The sequence below is a fragment of the Pristiophorus japonicus genome, chromosome 15, assembly GCF_044704955.1.
Source record: "Pristiophorus japonicus isolate sPriJap1 chromosome 15, sPriJap1.hap1, whole genome shotgun sequence".
Lineage (NCBI taxonomy): Eukaryota > Metazoa > Chordata > Chondrichthyes > Pristiophoridae > Pristiophorus > Pristiophorus japonicus.
The window spans coordinates 36,846,108-36,870,435 of NC_091991.1; the positions used below are offsets into that span (position 1 = coordinate 36,846,108).

The following is a 24,328-nucleotide window of genomic DNA, read 5'->3' on the forward strand; positions in this document are numbered from 1 at the left end:
TGGACCGCTGGGAGTATCGTCCACCCCCACAGGCACCTGGCCATGACCCACCCCCATACCCAGGACCCCCGAGGAGCAATCCTATCCCCATGCACCCCGTAACTACTACCCGTACTCCTGGAGCAGATGCCAATGCACCCACCACATATGTAACCCCCTTCACCATAACCCAGTTGCAGGATTTAGCTTAGGAAGTGACCCCGTTCGACGGGAAGAACTACCACTTATGGAGAGCAGCTGTAGACCAGACCGCAGTAACGGGCGGTTTAGATGAATTGGAGATGGTTAAATTTATACGCCTATGTGTGGGGCCCATTATTTTCGGAGCTCCCCGAGAACAACAGCGAGGCACAGGCACCCTAACTGACATGGGTAGCCGTGGAGGCAGCCGCTGGAGTAGATAGTAAAAACCCAGTAGACGAAATGGCTCAATTTAAACAGGGAGACCAGGAACACTGTCGCCTATGCAGGAAGATTGTGGGTTGTATTTAAAACTGTCTTTGGGGCAGGTTTAGATAGAACAACCTTGACAGATGCCCTAAGTTCACAGTGGCGGAAAACCTTATGTTCCCACGCCAATGCTCATGGTAAAGCATCGGTAAAGCATTTTGAAGCCTCTGATGAGACCCACACAGAAGCATGGATCATTAGGCACATAACTAGTGCATGGAGAGAGTACCAGGAAAACCCCAAACTCACAGTCCAAAAGGGATGAGTGCAAGCATATCAGATAGCCCCCGGATATGGGCAAGGGTGGAGGAAAGCTGGACTCAAAAACTCCGATGTTTCAGTGTGAATGGTAAAGTTAAAAGCATATGGATGGTTTTTAACTTGTCTTTAAGTGTGTGTGTGTGTGTCTCTATAATTTTTTTCAACTGGCACTCATTAGTTTGAAATTGGTTTGAATTAATTTGGGGTTAGAGGTTAATTAACCTGTGAAAACCAAACTTTCATTATGGCCATGGTGGAATTTGGTTGGTTTAAATTGTGTGAAAAACCTCGAGTTCCGGATATGAGGCAATCACATATATTTGGTATTTTAAAATAAAAATTTTCAGACCGATTCAAGAATGCGAACCAGTGGAGAAAAGGGTGTGTACTGCTATTATGCATGAAAGAGAGAACGATTGTAATGTGTAAGCTATTGGTATGCGTGGTACCATGTATTAGTATGTGTGTTTGTCGAACTGATAAAATGCCGGAAAAAAAGATAACACTCTGTACAAGCAGAAAGTAACACCGTGTCAAGAGTCAAATAATGCGGGTCAATCCCAAGAGTGTTATAACTGTGGGAATTTGGGACACTGGAGCAGGGATTGTAGGCTCCCGAAAGGAGGGAAGCCAGGTTGCGAGGGTGAGGAGGCAAAACAGAGCCACAGGAAGGCAGCCGACGACCCAATACAGATTTTAGTGGCTGCATTACAGCAGGTTATGGAACACGGGAGGATCTAGAACCTGCCTCAGTAGTAAACACCAATTAACACACGACGAAATGAGTGACCAGTAAATCTTACTTAGTGGCTTTACTGGCCATGGCCTAATGGCAACGCTCACTAAGCCATTAGAGATAGGATTGGGACACTATTTCTTTCAACATTCATGCCTATCTACTCTACCTGTCATGGGAGAGACATATTATAGGAATTGATTTCATGAGAATTTATAATTTAACCTATGACCCGGCCAATAGATGTATATGGAAAATGTCAGACTTAATGCAGCAATTTGAGGTACCCACTGGAACGTATGATGCGCGGATATGTTGCATGAAAACTTTCACTTTTAACTCTTCAGAGATGACCCCCCTCCCCCGAACTACAGGATCAATGAGCATCAGGGAATAGATAGGACTGCGGCCAGATTGATGGAGCTATGCTGGTGGCCTGGAATACAGCAAAAAGTGGAAGGGTATGTCAAAACTGTCTGATATGTGCCCAGAACAATCCGACACAGGGCAAGGGCCCTTGGACTTCAACTTGGACTCAACTGTGTAGGACCTTTACCCACCTGTCCTGGTGGTAAGAAATACGTCCTAGTAGGGGTGGACGTATTCTCCAAATGGATCAAAGCATTTCCAACTAACAATAACTCGGCCGCCACAACTGCAAAAATACTTATGGAAGAAGTGTTCTCCAGATGGGGATTGCCAGAGGACATCGATTCTGACCAGGGAACACATTTCACGGGACAATATATGCAGCAGGTCATGCAATTGGCAGGGGTAAAACAGAAATTCCATATCGCCTACCACCCGGAATCAAGCGGAGTGGTAGAGCGCATGAATTGGACATTAAAAACAATGTTACGAAAATTAGTACAGCAGAACCACATGTTCTGAAACAAGGTCCTCCCTTATGTATTAATGGCCATCCGAAACACAGTGGTAGCCTCAACAGGCTATTCACCCTACGAGCTAATGACTGGAACAGTCATGAAAGGTGTCCAAGCTTTCATGGGATTAGATTTGAACAAGATCCAGAAAACTTCCCTGTTCTCAGAGAAATACATGTCAGACTTGATCAAATATTTGAAAGTTGCTAGAATGGCTGCCGCAGTGAAATTGGGAAACAAAAATATGCCGGACCATTTAATGGAAAAGTCTAGCACCTCAGTGTTCAAGGTCATGGATGGCCAAGGGAAGTATAAGTGGCACCACGTTAGCCAGCTAAAACCCTTCGGGAAAATAAACAGCCACATGTACCACGTCATGTTAGATTCAGAAGCGACCGGGCTCGCCCCACCTGACCCAGCAGCTAACCCACTCCCAACCCAAGGTATAATACCCGTCTTGCCGTCTATCCAAAATTTAGAGGCCGCAAATAGTTCAGTGGAAGCCACCAAAGAAGAAGATAATGATTCAGAAGATAATCAGGTACCCGCCCCAAGGATATCTGATTATGCCTGTGCCCCCAACGATGAGACGACACCAAGTCCGACGGACGGTTTGTAACGGAGTTACGAAGCTATGTCTCACACCTCGAGTCACCCCACCCTGGCCAGGAGAAGGAAGTGAGAACGACGGTTCCCAGAGAGAGAAAGGAACACAGTCGCATGGTCTAGAAACCATCCAATACCTTTGCCTGGCTCTGCCCTGGGTTCGAGGAGATTGAGAAGACCTACTCCGTAAGGAGAGCAACTGATGCTGTGTTTTATTATCCTGGCATTATAGGTGGACATTTCTCGAAAATGTGTGCACCCCGTCTACTTCAGCATCTGCCTCCTCTCTCTGAGGCTCGAAATTGCTTTGATCCACCATGGACCGATCTTCCTCTGCCACATGGTGGTTAGCAGGTTTTGCAGAGCTTGCAGCTCGTCTGCAAGCTCGTTGGAGGTGCCCCATTGTTCCACAGTTCTTGCAAACATACCCTTTGAAGCAGCATGAATAGGCTGAATGGAAGCCTCCACAACGCCAACAAGGTGTGGATTGCCTTGCATTCATCCTTTGTTGCGGACTCTGAGTCATCTGGGTCACCTGAGGCTTGCTGGCAGTTGCAGACTCATGGTTTCTGCCCTGTACATTTCTGCTCGCAAACACAGTTCCAGTTAATTTATGAACATTGCTAGCACTTGTGTGCTGAGAGATTTGTTTGGTGTTATCACTGGTGGACATAAACGCCTGTGCTATCGCAATGGCCTTACTGAGGGTCGGTGTCTCTACAGTCAAAAGTTTTCGTAGGATGGTCTCGTGGCCAATGCCCAGTACAAAAAAGTCTCTGAGCATTTGCTCCAGGTAGCCATCAAACTCACACTGTCCTGCAAGTCGCCTTAGCTCGGCGACATAGCTCGCCACTTCCTGATCTTCAGATCGCTGTCACGCGTAGAACCGATACCTCGCCATCAGCACGCTCATCCTCGGGTTAAGATGCTCCTGAACCAGTGTACACAGCTCCTCATATGACTTATCTGTGGGTTTCACCGGGGCCAGAAGATTCTTCATGAGGCTGTCGGTCGGTGCCCCGCAGACCGCGAGGAGGACCGCTTTCCTTTTTGCAGCGCTTACTTCTCCGCCCAGCTCGTTGGCTACAAAGTACTGTCTGGCCGTTCGACATAGGCTTCCCAGTCCTCAGCCTCCAGGAACTTCTCCAGGATGCCCACAGTTTTCTGCATCTTTGCGTTGGATTCGTATACTCTTTGCCACAGATGAGACTGCACACAGGGAGGTTAAAGTAACAGTGACCTCAGTCTTTATTAAGACACTCCAGAGTGAGGAACAGGCCTTAGGGGCCGGCTTATATACAGTGCTCCCAAGGGATGCTGGGATCCCTTGGGACTTCAGGGGATGCACTCCCTCGTGGCAGAACATGCGAGTGCATGCTTTACAGATCCAGAACAATGACAATGTAGAGTATGAGTTGATACCTGTTGTACTTAATATAATTAATATTCGTTGCCCAACTGGTACCCGGACAATTTAAGGACATTCTATCAGGATCTGACTTCACTACTGTTGAGACAAGAAATAGGACCGAATAAAATGGAAAGAGTCGACAGAAAAGACGCATTGCAAATGACATGGGTACAGAGTACGGGGCAGGAATGGCCACAGTCAATACCTGAGATATTACTAATCTAAATGCCAAGATAAAGGGATTGACCGGACAAATAAAGCAGGTTTTAAATAGTTTAAATAATAATCAGAGACAGGTAACGGAGGCAGGAAAAATTGACGGTAAGCTGGAGAAAAGAATGGTCACCATATTGGAAAGTCACGCTCAGACTATCAACCAATGAATCAATGTTGCCAAGAAAGCAGAGAACCAAACTCAGGTGCAAGTTACGGAAACTGGATGATCGAATAATTATGGGAAAACCTGCAGGAAACCAGAGGGTAGAGTTTCCACCTCGATCATTAATACCCAAATTCAGAGTCTGACCTCGAACAAGGAACCCCATCCTCTAGATGGATGCCAGCTGCGAAAACGCTGCAAAGTGTGGTTTCAAGAACAGCACCGCCAAGAACTGTACTCTGACCATGTTGAATCTGAAGGCCCAAACATTTGTCAGGAGTACTAATTTGGGAAATGCGACTTATTGTTTCACCGCCACCAAAAGGATCTACCATTACGGAACACAAATTTGCCTGATACCCAAACCAAGCTTCTGCACTCACCCGTTGAAACCTATGAGAATTGGAAACGAAGAAATTATTAATATCAAAAGAAGAGGACAAGTACAAATAGGACCCCGTATCGAAGCCAAAACCCTACTGTGACCAAATAATTATATATATATATATGATGATTGATCAAAGGGAGGAATGTGGAAGTACAGGCCATAAGGTCACTGGTCTGGGCAGACAAAGCGGAGCCAATTTCCCCCCAACACAAAGAATGAGTCAGCAGGAAAGAAGCTAATTACGTCAGACTTACTGACCTAATCACCTCAGACTTACTGGCACCAACTCGATAGCAGGAAAGACCCTGATCACCTCAGACTTACTGACACCAACTCGACTAGTTAGGCATGAAAAGCAGTGTAGAAAGTTTCGGACAGTCCATAGCGAGAACCGAGGATCAACACTCGGCAGAAGTAGGCAGCAGGGAAGAGACCCTTGACGAAACAGTGTTAGGACGGACTGATCATCCAGGGACCTATTGGGTAACTATAAAGTATAAGTGGTGAGTCTTGTACTTCTTCTGTATTAAACGAACATTAACGGCACCGCCATTGTCTAGTGTGTCATTTGGTATTTAACTCAAGAACCGTCGCAGGCAACTACTAGTCACATGCCTAGCGAAATTGCCGTTTGAGCAACACATTCAGTACTGCCATGGAGCACAAATCTAGATTACGCACTCAAGTCCTGGTACAGGGCATTAACCTATAACCTGAACTAGAAGCAAGAGTGCCATCACTGAGCCAAGTTACCACGCTTTGTTACACATTTACTTACAAGTCCACGCTGTTACAATAATCTAACAGTGTTGCGTAATGACTATAGCCTTTATCTTCCCATGGGCCATTTATTAAGTGGAATGTTTTAGTCTGTAAAGTAGAAACAGATCCCATAAAACTTTATAAAAATACAGTTGGCACTCAATGAAAAAACAATATTAACATTCTGGGGAGGTCCCAGCAGATTGGAAAACTACAAAGATCACACCCCTATTTAAAAAAGGAGGCAGACAAAAAGCAAGAAACTATAGACCAGTTAGCCTAACATCTGTGGTTGGGAAAATGTTGGAGTCCATTATTAAAGAAGCAGTAGCAGAACATTTGGAAAAGCATTATTCGGTCAGGCAGAGTCAGCATGGATTTATGAAGGAGAAGTCATGTTTGACAAATTTGCTGGAATTCTTTGAGGATGTAACGAACAGGGTGGATAAAGGGGAACAGTGAATGTGGTGTATTTGAACTTCCAGAAGGCATTTGACAAGGTGCCACATAAAAGATTACTTGTACAAGATAAAAGTTCATGGGGTTGGGGGCAATATATTAGCATGGATAGAGGATTGGCTAACTAACAGAAAACAGAGAGTCAGGATAAATGGTTAATTCTGGGGTTGGCAATCAGTAACTAGTGGGGTGCCACAGGGATCAGTGCTGGGACCCCAACTATTTACAATCTATATTAATGACTTGGAAGAAAGGACCGAGTGCAATGTAGCCAAGTTTGCTTTTCCTCCCACCTTTGTATCATCAGCAATGTGTGAGGAGGACACAAAAAATCTGCAAAAGGACATAGACAGGCTAAGTGAGTGGATAAAAATTTGGCAGATGGAGTATAATGTTGGAAAGTGTGAGGTCATGCACTTTGGCAGAAATAAATCAAAGAGCAAGTAATTATTTAAATGGAGAAAGATTGCAAAGTGCTGCAGTACAGCGGGACCTGGGGGGACTTGTGCATGAAACACAAAAGGTTAGTATGCAGGTACAGCAAGTGATCAGAAAGGCCAATTGAATCTTGGTCTTTATTGCAAAAGGGATGGAGTATAAAAGCAGGGAAGTCTTGCTACACAAGGTATTAGTGAGACTGTTGTGTATGGAGAAAGAATCTGACTGAACACTATCTCAAAGTAAAGTGTGATCTTAGTCTTTTATTGCAAGTCTCCAGAGTGCCTCTCCAACCTGTGAAGCCTACTTAAATACCTGTGCTCCCAAGGGATTATGGGATCCCTTGGGATTCCAGGGGATGAGCCCTCTGGTGGCTGTACAGAGTAAATACAAGTCCACATATATAACAGAGGCGACACCTGGAATACTACATACAGTTTTGGTTTCCATACTTACGAAAGGATATACTTGCTTTGGGGCAGTTCAGAGAAGGTTCACAAGGTTGATTCCGGAAATGAGGGGGTTGACTTATGAGGAAAGGTTGATGAGGTTGGGCCTCTACTCATTGGAATTCAGAAGAATGAGAGGTGATCTTATCAAACGTATAAGATTATGGGGCCAAGTTTCGGCCTGAGTTGCTCCTGTTTTTTTGGAGCAACTGGTTTAGAATGGAGTATCTTAGAAATTTGAATTCTTGGCATTTAGTTTGCTCCAGTTCTAGTCAGTTAGAACAGTTTCACTTTGGAACAGATTTTTTTTCAAAAGGGGGCGTGTCCGGCTACTTACGCCTGTTTTCAAAGTTTAGGCAGTGAAAACTTACTCCAAACTAACTTAGAATGGAGTAAGTGAATATTTTTGTACGTTCGAAAAAACCTTGTCTACACTTTAGAAAATCAGGCGTAGGTTACAAATTAGGCGTAGGGAATGGGGGGGTGGGGGGGGGGGGAGTTTAAAGGGAAGTTTACAAACATTAAACACTTCAGTTTTACAAATACATAAATAATAAATGATAAATACATCAATAAATCAACCAATAAATCAATCAAAAAAAATAAAAAATAATTTTTTAAAAAATCAATAAATAAAACATTTTCTGCTTACCGACTGCAGCACCGGGAGTCCTCCAACAGCGTGCTGGGACGGTCCCCCCAGTGTGTCTCTGTCAGTGTCTCTATCTCTCTGTCTGTGTGTGTGTCTCTCACTCTCTGTCTGTCAATGTCTGTGTTTCTGACAGCTAGGGGAGGGGGAGAAGGGGGGTGGGAGGGGGAGAAGGTGGGTGGGAGGGGGAGGGGGAGAAGGGGGGTGGGGGGGGAGGAGGAGGGGGAGCAGGAGATGGGGGGGATGGGGTTAGTGGGGGAGGAGGGTGTTGGGGGCGGGAGGACGAGAGGAGGGGCGAGGAGATGGGGGGAAGAGGGGGAAGGAGGAAGGGAAGAGGGAGGGAGAGGAGAGAGGAGGGAGGGAGAGAGGAAAGGAGAGAGGAGGGAGGGAAGGGGGTGGGGGGGGGAGAGGGAAGGGGGGGTGGAGAGGGAGAGAAGGAGGCTGAACGGCCGGGCCCACTTGGGCTGGATTTAAGGGTAGGTGGAGTCGGGTCTCGGGGTGGGGAAGAGTCGCGAAGGTCCGGGGGAGGCGGGAGTTGCGGAGGTCGGGGTGGAAGAGTCGGGGGCAGGTCACTGAGCTCCGGGGGGGGACAGAGGTCGAGTCCCCGGGGGGGGGGGGGGGCGGCGGGGGGGAGCAGGGGTCGGGTCCAGTCGGGTGGGAGGAGCCTTATCCAAGCAGCTCCAGTGAGGCCATTCGGCCAGGGCTAGGGGCTGCGTGCTTCGGGCCCCTCCCACAGTTTTGGGCACCTGGAGCTACTGCACATGCGCGCCCACTGTAGCGCGCATGTGCAGAGGTCCCGGCACTGTTTTCAGCGCAGGGACCTGGTTCCGCCCCCCACAGCTCGTGCTGCGCCACGCCCAGCTCCAGAGGACCTGCAGGGAGTGGAGAATAGATAAGTTTTTTTTAGGCGCACTTAGTGGCGCGAAAAACGGGCGTCCAGGTCCGGGCTGCGCCGTTTTAGGCACGGCCCGAAACTTGGGCCCTATGAGGGAGCTTGACGAGGTGGATACAGAGAGGATGTTTCCACTGATAGGGGAGACTAGAACTAGAGGGCATAATCTTAGATTAAGGGGCTGCCCATTTAAAAATGAGATGAGGAGGAATTTCTGCTCTCAGGGTTGAAAATCTGTGCAATTCGCTGCCTCAGAGAGCTGTGGAAGCCGGGACATTGAATAAATTTAAGACAGAGATAGACAGTTTCTTAGCCGATAAGGGATTAAGGGGTATGGGGAGTGGGCAGGGAAGTGGACCCGAGTCCATAATCGGATCAGCCATGATTGTATTAAATGGTGGAGCGTCTCGAGGGGCTGTATGGCCTACTCCTGCTCCTATTTCTTATGTTCTTATTTTACAAACTAAGGAATGATCATAATAATGTGAGCACCATTGGGAATTCTAGTGGAGTAAAATTCCCAACAGTCACAATGTTGTTGAGTCATTCAACCACACAGAAATTAATATTATCATTTCCGCCCAGACAAAACAAGAACACATGAAGAGCTTTATGCAGTGACAGAAAATTACAAATATACATGGTTGTACCTGTATTTAATTTTAACAGTGATCTGCAACATGTTCTTTGTTAGCCCTCAATGTACAGTGCCATTTCGGTCTTGTGTTTATTTGTCAATAGGATGTGAGGCTGATGAACTAAACTCCACACTTTCTGGGTGAAAGCATCAGAGTTTAAAATCTTGATTTTTTTTTACAGTCACAAAATAATACATATTTAGTGACAAATGAACACTAAACATCATTTCATATGTAGTATATTAATACTATTTTTTTTTAATCGAGCAAACAGATGATGAGGCAATCAGGCCGAGGTACTTCTCTGGCATTGGAGGCATCTTAGTAGGGTCAGCAGCAATGAATGTACCGGATAACCCCACTTTCTTAATAACCATCCATCTAGTTTTCCAACTCCTTGAAAATGTACAGACTGCATGAAATGCCACACATTAATGGCATCATGACTGCTTCCGGGATAGCGGTCACTCACATGATTAGGTGTCACAGGAATTGTAATTGAGTGCAAACCCTTTCTGTTGATATGGGATTGATATGAAGATGTCTGATGCTTACATGGGTAGCATTTATGGCATCTTGCACTTGAAGGAACCCTACCGCGCATTGAAAGATATGTGTTCCGTCCAACTAATGCCTACTTTCCACAGGAAAAGTGATTTAAGTTGTTGCTGCGTACAAACTATATGTCACTTGCTTGGTACGTGTGTGCACTATAAACTGTTTGATGTGGCAGATGTTTCCTGCAATGGTTTAAAAGGAAGCACGAAAGCTCCCTGCAGTGGTAACCTTCACTTCTACAGTACGAGCCTCCTCTTCAGCGGGTCATTGTGCAGCAGGTGACACAATTCTATGGCAACCTGTCTTGTGATGAGGAGGCAGTGAAGTCAAGTCTCCTCTGACATAATCAGGTATGTCGAGAGGTATTTTTTTGGCGGAGGTCCCAGAGTAATGACAGGTGGAGTCAAAATGCCGCAGGGATTCTTAAGCCTGCAATTCTGGCCCCCTCATCTTAATTGTGCAGAACCCCTAAAGGAATATTACTGCCTCATCCGATTTCAAAGCCTGCAGCAAACAAGAATATCAAAGCTAAGTATCGCTGAGGAAAACTGCAAAAATAAACACCAACCAGCAAAGCCAACTGATACATGGAACAAACAGCAGCAAGAGGGAATAAAAAAATCTGAGAGAGAAACCACCATTAACTTTTAAGAGGTACGCCAGAGCAAGCCAGGTTCTGGGGCATGGGAGAAACTCATGTTGTGGGCAGAACCTACCCAACGATGTGAAATTCAGGGAGAGACTTTGAAATGGGGAGATTAAAATATTGAAATGATTGAGAGAAAATTAATCCATAAAATCCCAGTTATCTGGTCATTTGTTTTTTTCTGATCAATTTCCCAGTATTGAGAGTAATAATAAAGCATTGTAAAAATAAATCTACCTTGATCCGCTTGCTACTATTCTCTAAAGTCATCAAGTTTTTTGTAAACAGTCCAGTTTCACTTACACAGTGGATTGTCTGTCTGCCTGGTGTCTGTGACAGTCATTCTTCATTTCTAATCTCATGTCACAAACTCCCTATGTCCTTTTGTCCTCACAGGTTATCCAGTTTTTCTGCATCAATGAGGCCAAAATGATCTCAGAGAAATAAGACAAGACATGATACAGCAAGGTATTTACTGGTGTGAGAGAATCATCCACAACCACTGAGCACTTACCACCACCCTCTCTACCCCCACCGCCTCCGCTCTCCCCATTTCAGTCTTTAGTTCCATTACGTACACACCTGCGACTCTTCAGCATGGTGGCTATTCACCCTCATGGATGCAATTATAATGTTTCTGGAATCTTCAGTCTAATGTGACACTCTTTTATTCTGAGCCCTGCTTATAGTCATGTCACGAATGTTCTAAATTTTGCCAGTTCCAACAGAATCCTTTCTTCCTTCTATATGTATACTGCAATTGCATGCATGCCTGATATGTGCATTCAGAAGAATACATTAACATAATATTATGCACAGAGAAATTATATGCATATCAACGAGAGAAAATGAGCAAGATTAATGCACAATGCCTCCACATATCAGAGTTCTACAACTTGCTCATTTTTATTAAAATATTTTGAACAATTACAAAAAAATTAACTTCAATTGTACTGACTTCACACCAGCAGCATAGATTATAGGCTTATAGCTTGAATAGAGTATTCCGCATAACTATTCAGAATTTTCAGTATGCCCACAGTGAATCAAGATCCAACCTTCAACAACTGGTTCAATTAATGTACTTCACTGGCATTAAAGATTTATTGTCATGCTAAATCCATGCTAGCATTTGCAAATTGATACAAGTTCCATCTAAACTTTAATTTTCTGTACATCAGTGAGTTGATTATCCTCTTCTCCATGGGTTGTAAACAGTTTAGACTTTTGCATGAAATTCACATTTGCTATTTGAAGATAACAAAGATGAGACTGCATTAAATCATTAAAGTTCTGCATTAAGTTATCTTAAATACTTGCTTTAGTCAATGATGGTGCTGTGCACGTATTTACTTCATTTGGATAATTACTAAGCTGCTTATCACACTGTTAGTTGTGTTTTATTGATTCTGAGTTAGCCAGTTTGATGAATGCCTCACAAATTGGCAGAGGTGGGAGGGGAAGGAGAGGAATACCAACAATCCTCTGTTTTGTCTCAGTCTCATGTAACTTCAGTATTATTGGACAGGCAAGAAAAATAATAAATTAATTTGATTTGATATGAATTTCCCAGATGTGTATGTACTCTTACATTTAAATTAGTTTCATAACATAATAATATAAATGTTTCCTACATCACACAATGTTCAATCAAAGTGCTCCAAAAATAAATCCCTACAGCTTGAATTATTTAACCCAAACTCAAATCCAAATCAAAGCCAGTGCAAACAGCAATAATTGCATAATGCAAACAATAAGCCATCATAATTCTGAAAAGAATGCTTAAAATAAAATATACATATTTCTTTACCAATGCACATAAATAGTGGGTTGGATCTTTCTTGATGGACACTGAGACTATTCTGTTTTCTGTTTATTTGTTGATTTAAAACTGAAGTGGACTGCTACCCAAATAAATCCCAAATTATTAAAGATTTGATTGCAGATCAGGGGTAGCTGATATTCAAGTCGGAAACACTGATGATCTGATGACTCACTTTGAATACAAAACATAAAAACAGGACACTTTATGAGCATGGAATAAGACAAATGCCTGTAGGCGACATCCTTCTACCAATATCTTGGATGATGACTGATGAGCAGGAGCAATCGCAGATGGCTAAGTTAGCAAAACAAAAATCTAAATGCGGGACAAGCATATTAAAACCGGGAAGGGGGGTGCGGGGTGGTAAATTCTGCATAACCCGCCCAGCAGGAAACTGTCGGGATCGGATCAGATCCGCCGCCCGTTTTGCACCCCGCCCGATTTTACTTTTCGCTGACTTCAATGGAAATATTGGGCCCAAATTTCGGCCTCAGTTGCTCCTGATTTTTTGGAGCAACTGGTGTAGAACGGAGTATCTTAGAAATTCAAATTCTCGGCATTTAGTTTGCTCCAGTTCTAGTCAGTTAGAACAGTTTCACTTTGGAACAGAATTTTTTTTCAAAAGGGGGCGTGTCCGGCTACTTACGCCTATTTTCAAAGTTTCGGCAGTGAAAACTTACTCCAAACTAACTTAGAATGGAGTAAGTGAAGATTTTTGTACGCTCGAAAAAACCTTGTCTACACTTTAGAAAATCAGGCGTAGGGAATGGAGGGGGAGGGGACGGTTTAAAGGGAAGTTTACAAACATTAAACATTTCAGTTTTACAAATAAAGAGCCATCATCAATAATAAATGATAAAAACATCAATAAATCAACCAATAAATCAATCCAAAAAAATTAATAAGAAATAATTTTTTTTTTAAATCAATAAAACATTTTCTACTTACCGACTGCAGCACCGGCAGCCCTCCAACAGCGTGCTGGGATGCCCCCCCTCCCCACAGTGTGTCTCTGTCAGTGTCTCTATCTCTCTGTCTGTCTGTCTGTGCATGTCTCTCACTCTCTGTCTGTCAGTGTCTGTGTTTCTGACAGTGAGGGGAGGGGGAGGAGGGGGGGGTAGAGGGAGAGAGGGGGGGCAGTGAGAGAGGGGAGGCAGGGAAGGGGGGTTGAAGGGGGGAGAAGGGGAAGGGAGAGGAGGAGAAGGGGGGAAAGGGGGAGGAGAAGGAGAAGGGGGGGAGGAGGGGTGGGGGGGGAGGCTGAACGGGTCGGGAGCGCGGGTCGGGTCCGGGTGGGGGGCGGGTCGGGAGCGCGGGTCGGGTCAGGGTGGTGGTGGGAGGGAGGGAGGGAGGTTCGGGGGGGCGGGCGCGGGTCCGGTCCGGTCCGGGGGTGGGGGGGGGGGGAGGGAGCGAGAGTCGGGTCGGTGTCGCGGTCGGGTCCGGTCCGGGGGGGGAGAAGAGTCGGGTCGGGAAGCAGGAGCTGGGCGTGGGAGGCAGCCTTATGCACGCAGCCCAGCGAGGCCATTCGGCCAGGGCTAGGGGCTGCATGCTTCGGGCCCCTCTCACAGTGTTGGGTGCCTGGAGCTACTGCACATGCGCGCCCACTGTAGCGCACATGTGCAGAGGTCCCGGCACTGTTTTCAGCGCAGGGATCTAGCTCCGCCCCCTACAGCTTGTGCTGCGCCGCGCTGTGGGGCAGAGGACCAGCAGGGAGCCGGAGAATCTGGAAGTTTTTTTTAGGCGCACTTTGTGGCGTGAAAAACGGGCATCCAGGTCGGGGCTGCGCCGTTCTAGGCGCGGCCCAAAACTTGGGCCCATTAAATGAGATGGGTGTAAAATGGGTGGCAGATCAGATCCCGTCTGTTTCACGGCAAACGGGTTAGCTGAAAAATTACCTCAGGGTCTTAAAACTGCAACAAATTAGGTTGATAACATGATAAGCCAAATTCTTAAATAAGCTAGAGAGATGACATTAATCAAGTTATGGTTACTTTTTAAAGAGGAAGACTTACCCTTAGACCAAATCAAATTATTTTCTAGTTTTATCCACTTTGTGAATGAATTTAAAATGTAAATATATAGACTTTTTTTAACTCTAGAAAGTGGCCGTTTTTTGCCCTTTAGTCTGCTTATGCCCCTTATGAGGGCAGATTTTACATAATTCCTTTTCTCTGTCTTCTCCCTAAAATAATCCCATTTTACTGTTTTTTTCCCCCATACTATTTTATATCCTCCTTCTTCTAAATGCCAGCCAGTCACCCGATAGTGCCAGCGGGAGGCCTGGCTCATTTTGATGGCACGGCCTCATTAACATTGGGCCAGCAGGCGGAAAACAAGCACTCTGGAGCAGCCCACTGGCTTCAGGCCCCAGTCATAATGTGCAGCCTCCAGGCCGAGAAAAAGATAAATCCGGGAGGGGAGTCCACTCTCGGGTGGGAGGGACCCGGTGTGGCAGCGGCCTGGACTGTTTTTGTGAAACCCAAAGGAACACTCCTCCCGGCCGCACGAAAATAAATTAAAACTTACCCCTTGGGATCGCCTTTGGCTGGACCGCCTGTTGAAACTGGTCGGAATGTGCACTTCAGTCCATCTGGTCCTAAAATGGCAATTGGGCTTCTATGTGTGTCATAGGACCTGGATTTGCCTACCACCTGACCCAGGTGGGCACTCTGACCACCTAGCATTAGGCCCTTGGGCAAATAGCGTCGGTGGGAACGGAGCGGTAAGTCATACCCCATCATTTCCTCATTCCCATCAGGTGGGCAGCCTGAAATTCTCCCCTACTATGTTGAAAGAAAGGGGAAAAAACTTGCAATTACATAACACCTTTCATATCCTCAGGTTGGCAAAAAGTACTTCACAGCGAATGAAATACTTTTTGAAGTCTGGTCACTATTGTTATATAAGTAAACATAGTAGCCAATTTGCACATTGCATGGTTCCCCAAATGACCAGTTAACCCGTTTTGATGATGTTGGTTGAGGGAAGGAAATGTTGACCAGGGCACCAGTGGAACTTCTTGGTCATCTTTAACTGGTGCCATGGGATCTCGGTTTAATGACTACTTGAAAGATGGCACTTTCGCCAACATAAGGGTCCCTCAGTACTGCAATGAAATGTCAGCCTAGATTATGTGCTCAAGTCTTGGGAGTGGAACTTGAACCTACAACCTTTTACTCAGAGGCAGGAGTGTCAAAACTGAGCCAAGCTGAATATTGTTGTCCCGTCTCAATCAAAATCACGCATCATTCCTAAAAGTCTCTACTGAAAAGAATAGATAAACAGAAGAACGAAGGTATACTGACCGTTTGTTTACCTTTTGGTGAATTGTTGTCCTCATCAAGGTGAAGGAACCCCATCGTAGGAATGGAACAATCTTTAATTTCAGTGTCAGCTTCAAAACACTCCCAGATTAGTCAGTGCACAGCCAGATACAGAATAAACCCTCATCTCCTTTACCCCAACAGTATTTTTCTATCCATAACTTCATATGGGGTGTGCTACTACACTACTGTGTGCTTATTTCCTTTTACCACATACAATTTGAAATCTCTCTCTAGGCAAGATTGCCAGTGTATGATAAATCATGGGAAATCTGCATTCATTGCCTAGACCCATTAAGAACTGGGTTGAGACTGTCCAAACTCATTTCATGTTGGACTCTTATTGCTCGAAGACATAGGAAATTTTCATCCCAATATCTGGATTTAATGAATTGTGGAGATGGAAGAACAGTGTGCTCACCTATTGTACCATTCAGAACCACGACATTAACATTTTTGGTGAAACCATCTCTGCATGGATGTGGCGAGCTCCAAATAGCAACATCTACATTGACAAGGCATTAAAATGTATTCTATTGTTGGTACAGCAACACAATGTACGAATCCAAGCAGGTTGTGTGACATACCAATTTTCAAACTTTGATTTTGAATAATGACCTACAGTAGAGAAACATCTTGTCTTTTAGAAATTGGAAAAGTCTAATCATGGTAAATTTGACAGCTGAGTCCACAAATGTTCAGCTCAAAGTTTCGACTATTTAATTTAGAGCGGTGTCTTAAAGTTAAAGTCTATTTTTGCCTCAATTTTTCATAGAAAAAAGCATCGATACATACAGAACTTGTACATGAAAATATCAGTCTGTCACATCTCAATGCACATACTATCTTTCCATCATATTATTTTTGACTTTATAATGATACCAGTTATTTCCCATTATCTTTTCAATAAATAAGTAAAGTGCGGCATGTTGCAGAACTACAATTCATTAATGAGATGGGCTACAAAATCGTCAGTTATCTACCCTCAAAAGCTTGCACAGCATCTATCTATTAGATTTCGCCTCAGTGCTGAAGAGTAATTGGATTCCTTTCCAATGATGTTTTGCAACCTGACAATTTGGGCAGATTTTTGAACAGAAATACCAAAAGCCCTTGAAGATATTCACTGATGGTTTTCCCCTTATAATAATGAAATCCAAAATGTTATAATTTTTTTTTAAACTGCCAACTACTTGCCACTTTCAGCATTTACCACCTAAACTGGCTAACACAAAATTACAGATGTACCCAGGTTTTCACAACATCATACAGGTTGAACCTCCCTAATCTGGAACCCTCGGGACCTAGCATGTTCTGGATAAGGGATTTTTCCGGACGAGAGGTGGTCACGTTAAGTTGAATGGTACAGGTACTGAGCAAGGGGATATCGGGGCTGGTTGGCTTGGGGCTGGGAGTGCGGCAGAGAGATCATGTGGGGGGGGGGGGGGGCGTGGATCTCGGGGTCAGGCCAGCAATTGCAGGAATCGGCAGTGAGGAAAGACTTCAATTTTGTTCATGTCTGAGTCTTGCACATGCGCCACCCGGTGGCCAGGAATGGTTCCAGACGAGAGGTGGTTTAACGTGTACTATTGTAATAAAACAGATAGATGCAAATAACACATATTACTTCCTAACAAACCACCACAAGGTTATGTATACTGTTCCAGTACATTAAAAGCTATTGCCATTATGATACCATAAAAGCTATTTTTTTCCTCAGTGCACAGCTGCAAAAGGGAAGCAATTCATGACTTTGAATGGATACACCTGCCTGTGCAAAGCCAGATGCAGGGTAGAATCTGAAACAGAAATAGGGTATATTTAATTACCACAAACCACCAAAAGTAGTGATGATTTATGCCTCAATTTCCAACAAGAAACTTGGGAACAGTCAAAATACTAGGTGGTACAACGTTCTAATAATAAACATGGATTAATAGAAGTACTCTTCAACTATGCGTCATTAATAATGGCATAGCTGTACTATAATTCAGGTTATTTTTACCTCCAACCTATAGTGAAACACGAAAACTGCATATTTAAGTCTTCTACCTTTTCTATTTTAAACAGCAGTTAATGATTTAACATTTTATCTGTATGCCTATCATGATGAATTCTAAGGACAATGATCATTTGATAAGCCACTCTATTACTGCATTTTTTTCCCCTGCATACCTATGTATTCTGTCGTGTACAGAATGAACTAAGAGATTAAATGGTATCTTTTCCTCTGTTCACTATGTCTAGAGACAAAGTAGATGCAAGTACAAAGCAGGAAATACAAAAAGCAAAATACTGCAGATGCTGGAATCTGAAATAAAAACAGAAATACTCAGCAGGTCAGGCAGCATCTGTGGAGAGAGAAACAGAGTTAACGTTTCAGGTCGATGATCCTTCATCAGCAGCTTCAGCCGCATACAATTAATAATAGCAATGGTCCTATTTAGATTAAAGACAAGGCTAGAAATTCGGTGATTTTGTGACTGGGTTTTTCACCTTTTTTTGGCAAAAACCCGGTAGGCAGGAAAGTCAGTGAGCTTTGTGAGACGGCGCTTTCCACGTACCGCCAGGAGAGGAGCGCCGCCGTGCAACAGTCGAAATAGCGGTTTCGCCTAAAATTTGGCTCCCTCTGCACCCGTATTCTGCGCTCAGAATACAGACAGGGAAAAACCTTTCGGAACAGGCCTGCCAGCAGCGCTAAGTATGAAGACCTGCAAAAAGCTAAGTTAAGATTTTTATTTTTTCATTCTTTTGCAGCGATTCGATAGATAAGTGTCTTGTAAATGTTTTGTGAATTTTTTTTCCCAATTTTTTTGGGGTGTTTTTCCGCCCTCCCAAGGCCTCTCTTGCAGCGGTATCAGCCTCGGACTAAAGTTGCTGAAATTCGCAGTTTGCACCACGAATCCTCATGCAACGCCGATTTTTACCACTGTGCAAATTAAAGCTTGAATTTACGGCCTGATAGTGATAGCAAAAACGGTAATTTTGGCAAAAAAATACCGTTTTCGCTAAAACACAAATTTCTAGCCCATGGGGTCTTTGGTCTGATGAACCTGAAACGTTAATCCTGTTTCTCTCTCCACAGATGCTGCCTGACCTGCTGAATATTTCCAGCATTTTCTACAAAGCAAGAAAGACCAATGCAGAGGAAAATATACTTACAAGCTTATGAACCATCTAATCTGAAACCTATGCTTAGAACTATCATGTTTTGTCATCTCAAGAAATAAACTGTTAAACTTGAAATACCTCTCATTATTTGGTTATTTAGGCAACCAGTATATCCAGCTATATATCATTACCTTGGTAACTAGCTAAGTGAACCTTCTGACAAGTTCACAATCCTTGCAGATAACATAAAAACATTTATTAAATGTCATTAACTTTAGAGAAAATTATTATTTTTACAAGTGCGGAACAGAAAAATCACTTTGTAAATCTGGCATTTACTAACAAGTAAATTATTCTGGAATAATGCACTTTGCTGTATACTACAACTGGCCTCAGTAACCCTAGACCAGTAGAGAGAGGGAATCAGTCAAATTTTCTGCTCCTGATCACTATTTAGTGACATTTCTGGAAAGTATACATTCAGTAAAGGTAGGATCTGGTAGAGTCAGAAAGGCCCCCATGGGGAATAGCCATCCAATCTGCAGTACAAAGGCTCACACATAAAGAATGGCCACTAAGGTGAGGTACTAGAGCGCAGTTGTCACTCATATACCCCAGCATGAGTCCGCACCTGGAGAGTCAATTACAAAAAATCCAGTATTAAATGATGATGCGACCTTCTTTGAAAAATATTGATGACTGTTTGGTTCATGCAAAAGACTTTTTAAAAATTCATGTCGGTTACAGGGAACTATGTTGAAACATTCACCTTATCATAGCTTTCTAACACTGTGCCTTCAGAGTCAAGCCAGCTGTGGAGCTTATCTTCGAGATTAAGATCTACCTTCACATACATGTCAATTAACCACCCAACATTATGTTGGATGTGCCCATCAAGTCCCTTTTTATACTTCCCATAGCGAAACAGCACATTCATCCCACTCACAACCTGTGCTTGTTTCATCTAAACTGCATAATGTTTTGTGAAATTACTTAGTGGTTTTTATGTTATATATACACATACATGCGTTTTGTTTACAAAACAGAACTAATAGTTTATAACTATTGCTACAAATTTGGCTTACTGCAACATATGCACCGAACTACAGTAGAATCTCCATTATCTGCATTCTAATTGTGTACTATCCTAATTATCATCAGAACTTTTGCAGCACCAAGTCTTGTGTAAGACGTCATCATCTCAGTGCAAGGTCGACTAACATCTATCTCCTCCTGTCTACTACATAAATGAATCTCACAACCCGAGAAAGATAAAATTCAATTAATGTAATTAGCATTGTACTTGTCTTCATTCCCATGTCTATGGTTTTGCTAGACCAAAATTTCTGATTCCCATCATCCACTGGGGAAGATGTCTATTCTGTTCCATCAGACCAGATAGAGGTTCAGAGGTTCCATTGTATGGTTTAACTGACAGAGGATGACATTATTTAGCACAATAGTAGTGCTTGGTGCTCCAAGATACCTCATGTTTTACATTTGCTGAGTTGGAAGTATGCAATGCAGCTTAAACCAAATGACTGCACAGAACAGATGCTAGAAAAAAATGGATGTAACTTTGCATACCAACATTTCAAAAGTACTGTGCTTCTCTCAAACCTTTCTTTCCCAGTAGAATCTGAAGCTCCGTGGCAACAGTGATGTGGGTCTAAATAAATCAATGCTTATTTAATTTAATTTCCAAAAACCACTTACAAAGTTAGAATAGTTATTACAATGCATTGCTGAACTGTGGGCACAGATCAGCCCTGTAGAGAAACTGTGTGTTGATGGATGGGGAAACGCGACAAGATCCAAACTTTCCAAAATGTTGTCTAAAAAACAGGATGAAATCATAAAAACTTCAAATAGTGTGCTACAAGCTACCCTTATTTTATGCATATACTGGTGTGTGCAGATGGACTCTTCGCTGCTTGCACATTATTGGGTTAGTTGTGATTAGAATTAATTTCACACCTCCACAAATAATACATCAATACACAGGCCTCCCTCCAATATAAGAACGTTGAAAGTCCAAGCCAAGGCTGGCTTTCTCCATGAGGGTTTGCTCCAACATAATTCAAAGAACATCAACACCTTCTGGATGACAATAATCCCTACTTGTTGAAACCATCGAAACAGTGGTACTCAGATCAAAGCGTTCCATTCAAAAATAAACACAGGGCGGGCAAGACCCGCAACTGGGAGTGCGCAAACTTGCACCAGCCAGAGTTACAGGGAAACTCAAGCACTTACCCCAAAGTTGTCATGGTGACGATGGTGTACCAAAAAGCCGCCGGGATGCTGGTGAACTTGGTGGCGGTGGAGCCTTTCTCGGCGTAAAACATGACGGTGGCGAAGATGATGATGGCCATGGTGAGGGAGAAGAGGAGGAAGCCGAGCTCGGAGGCGCAGCTCTTGAGGGTGTAGCCCAGGATGCGCAGGCCCTGCGAGTGGCGGGAGAACTTGAATATCCGGAAGACCCTGAAGACCCGCAGGGTGACGAAGGCGCCGCTCACGTCCTCGTTGTCGGTCATGATGAGGCCGATGTAGTAGGGCATGATGGCCACCACGTCGATGATGCTCATGACGCTGCGCACGAAGCGGTAGCGGCTGGGGGCCGCCATGAGGCGCAGCAGGTACTCGACGGTGAAGATCATAACGCACGCCGTGTCCAGGCAGAAGAAGGCCAGAGCGTAGCGCTCGCCGCACGGCAACTCGGTGACGCCGCCCGGCAGGGCGCCGCACGGCACCGTCTCCGCCACGTTGGCCATCACCGAGACGGCGATGAAGAAGCCGGTGACGTAGTAGAGCACCAGCGCCAAGGTGCTGGTGTGCGGGTTCTCGAAAGCCCGCCAAACCTTCTGGCGCGCCGTCATGGACGGCAGGCAGTTCTCGCTGTTCAGCTCGTCCTCGGCGTCGTCCATGATCCGCTCCACGTTTTCGCGCTTTCGGTCCTTGTACTCTTCGTAGCAGCAGTCGCCAATGATCTCGGGGATGATGCCGAAGAAAGACAGCTCTTCGTCGTAAGCCGAGATGCACTCGTGCCTCGGATAGTGCAGCTTGCCGGTCCGGTAAAAATTCAAAATGTTCCTGAAGATGTCGGGGTCGCGGTCGAAGAAGTACTCGCGGATCTCCTCGTTGTAGAAGAACTCTTTCTCCGTGCTGCCCAGCAAGGTGTCCGGGTAGCGCTCCAAGGTGCTCCGCCACGTCTGGAAGCGCCTGCCGCTCACGTTGAGGATGACCAGCCCGTCCTGCGGCCGCTTTCTGTCGCTGGGGGCGGCGGGCATGGGGTGGCTGGCCACCGGCATCCATCCGATCGCGGCCGCCCGGGCAAAGGGGAGCCAGGCTGCTACCCCCGCTGCCATACCGAAGCTGGCTTACTGCGAGCTGACAAGAGGCTGGGTGGTTGGGTGGGGGAAGAGAGAGAGAAACAGGTCGCTCCCGATTCAAAATCACGCTTGGTGTTGTACGCCTGACATCTAGAAAGATGAAAAAAAAGACAACGGAATGTAATTTGCACTCGCATAAAATAAAACAAAAACGAACTCCCAACAGCAACCCATTGCCCCGGCTCCGAGTATTTATTTTGCAGCATTCTCCGTCTCTTTTTGACATATATATATATATATCACACACATATGCATATGCAGTTGTGCTCCTACTGGCATCAACTTCATCGGCATACCCAAATTTACCAGGTGTTATCAAAAGAACATTTTAACTATTTGTTGTCGTACCTCTAATAAAAGTCGGCCACTTGTCGGATGCATGGAGACTTCGGTCCTGTATCTGTGCAATCCACTATATAATATATATTTCTATAAGCGAATTTATATTATGTATAGAAAATGCGAAGAACCTGTACCGGATCACTGTCAGGAGAATCCCTCAATAGAGCTTTCAGTCCACCAGCAACAAGTTCAGGAAACGTAATCACGCTCGACGATTCAGTAGGCGATACGAGACCTGAACATATTCCACTTCTCCACTCTGTTTGCAGTACAGTACCTCTAAAAGAAGGCGAGATCGTTTGCATATACATTTATGTACAGAATATAAGGAGCCATTCGCAAGACTGAGGGCGCAGTTGGACTTCCTTGCTCGGAGATCGTGTGGGTGGTTCATAACCATCAGCTACTGTGTATTCAAGGGGACCTCGATGTAAGATCAAGACCTACGGTTTTTTTTATTTTACAGATTAGGGGAGGGGGGAATGCTACTAAAGCCAGAACTTGCGTAAAATAAAATCGACTGCTGAAACGAGAATCTCTAGAAAAATGTAACGTTCTTACAGAAATTAATGACCAGAGTTCATTCCAATGTCCAGTGACTGTCGTTTAGAGTAACTGCTGTGCTCTTTCGCTTTTGCCGTCCAATCCGTTTTCTGTATCGTTTACAAACAGATAATGCAGAGACGACCCAGGACTGAGAGATCGTTTCGTGCACTCCAAGACGTGTTCCGGCTCTCCTCTCAATTCGTCCGACTGTTTAATTCTGTTTCCCCTGCTACAAGCCCATGGCAGCGAGTTCCACCTGCAGAGGGCGATAAGATTCAGTATAGGCGCTGATCTAAACTGAAACTTGTGGCGCTGATCTACCTGAGGATGGCAATCGTAATCAAAACGGCTGCATGTAATATAAGCGATTAAAGAGATTATGAAAGAGGGGAGTGAGGTCTTAACGTATTTCGACACGGCGCCGTTTTTAATTTCATAAATGCTGTCAAGATTTCGATTAATTTGATGGAATTTTTTAGTTAAGAAAAACACTTGCATTTAAATAGCGCCTTTCACGACCAATTTGCGTGTTTTACAGCCAATGTAGGAAACGTAGCAGCCAACATGTGCATAGCAAGATCCCACAAACAGCACTGTTGAGGGATAAATATTTGCTATGACACCCCATATGTACCCCATGGTAGTGAGCAACATTGCAAACACTGAAATAGGTGACATATGAAACATTAAACATTTTATATATTTTTTAACTATGAAAGGACACCTACAAGTCGCAATACAGTAACAAATATCAGATGTTACACTGTTAAGCATCAAATGGCATTGAAATTAACTGACTCGGTAAAGCATACCTGAGGGAGGAAAATCAACAACATGTGGTCACTAAAAGGATGTTTCTATGTTAACATTTCTAGATATGCCACAGACTTTCAATATTTAGACAACTTGGACGAAAAGGTACATTTAATCGACCAGAGTTTGTAAACATTTCTGTTCTGACCAAAGGTCATCGACCTGAAACGTTAACTCTCTTTCTCTCTCGACAGATGCTGCCTGGCCTGCTGAGTATTTCCAGCGTTTTCTGTTTTTACTATTGAAACCATTTGATTGTTCTCAGAAGAGATCCGGCTAAAGTACTTTGAAATGAGCATTAAAACAATTTTGAAACAGTGTAGTGAAACAAATGATCTTTCCCCAAACAACAGGTACTTCAAAAGAGCCCGTT

At 44.3% G+C, this 24,328-nt stretch overlaps 1 protein-coding gene across 1 annotated transcript in view; it reads right to left on the reverse strand.

The window, feature by feature from the left end:
- The window catches only part of kcnd2 (potassium voltage-gated channel, Shal-related subfamily, member 2), a 648,438-nt gene extending 626,208 nt beyond the window's left edge, over nt 1-22,230 (reverse strand). The window contains exon 1 of the mRNA XM_070900318.1: nt 21,119-22,230. Within this exon, the coding sequence (XP_070756419.1) occupies nt 21,119-22,230 (1,112 nt within the window). The remainder of the gene's footprint in view (nt 1-21,118) is intronic.
- Nucleotides 22,231-24,328: the final 2,098 nt, after the last annotated feature.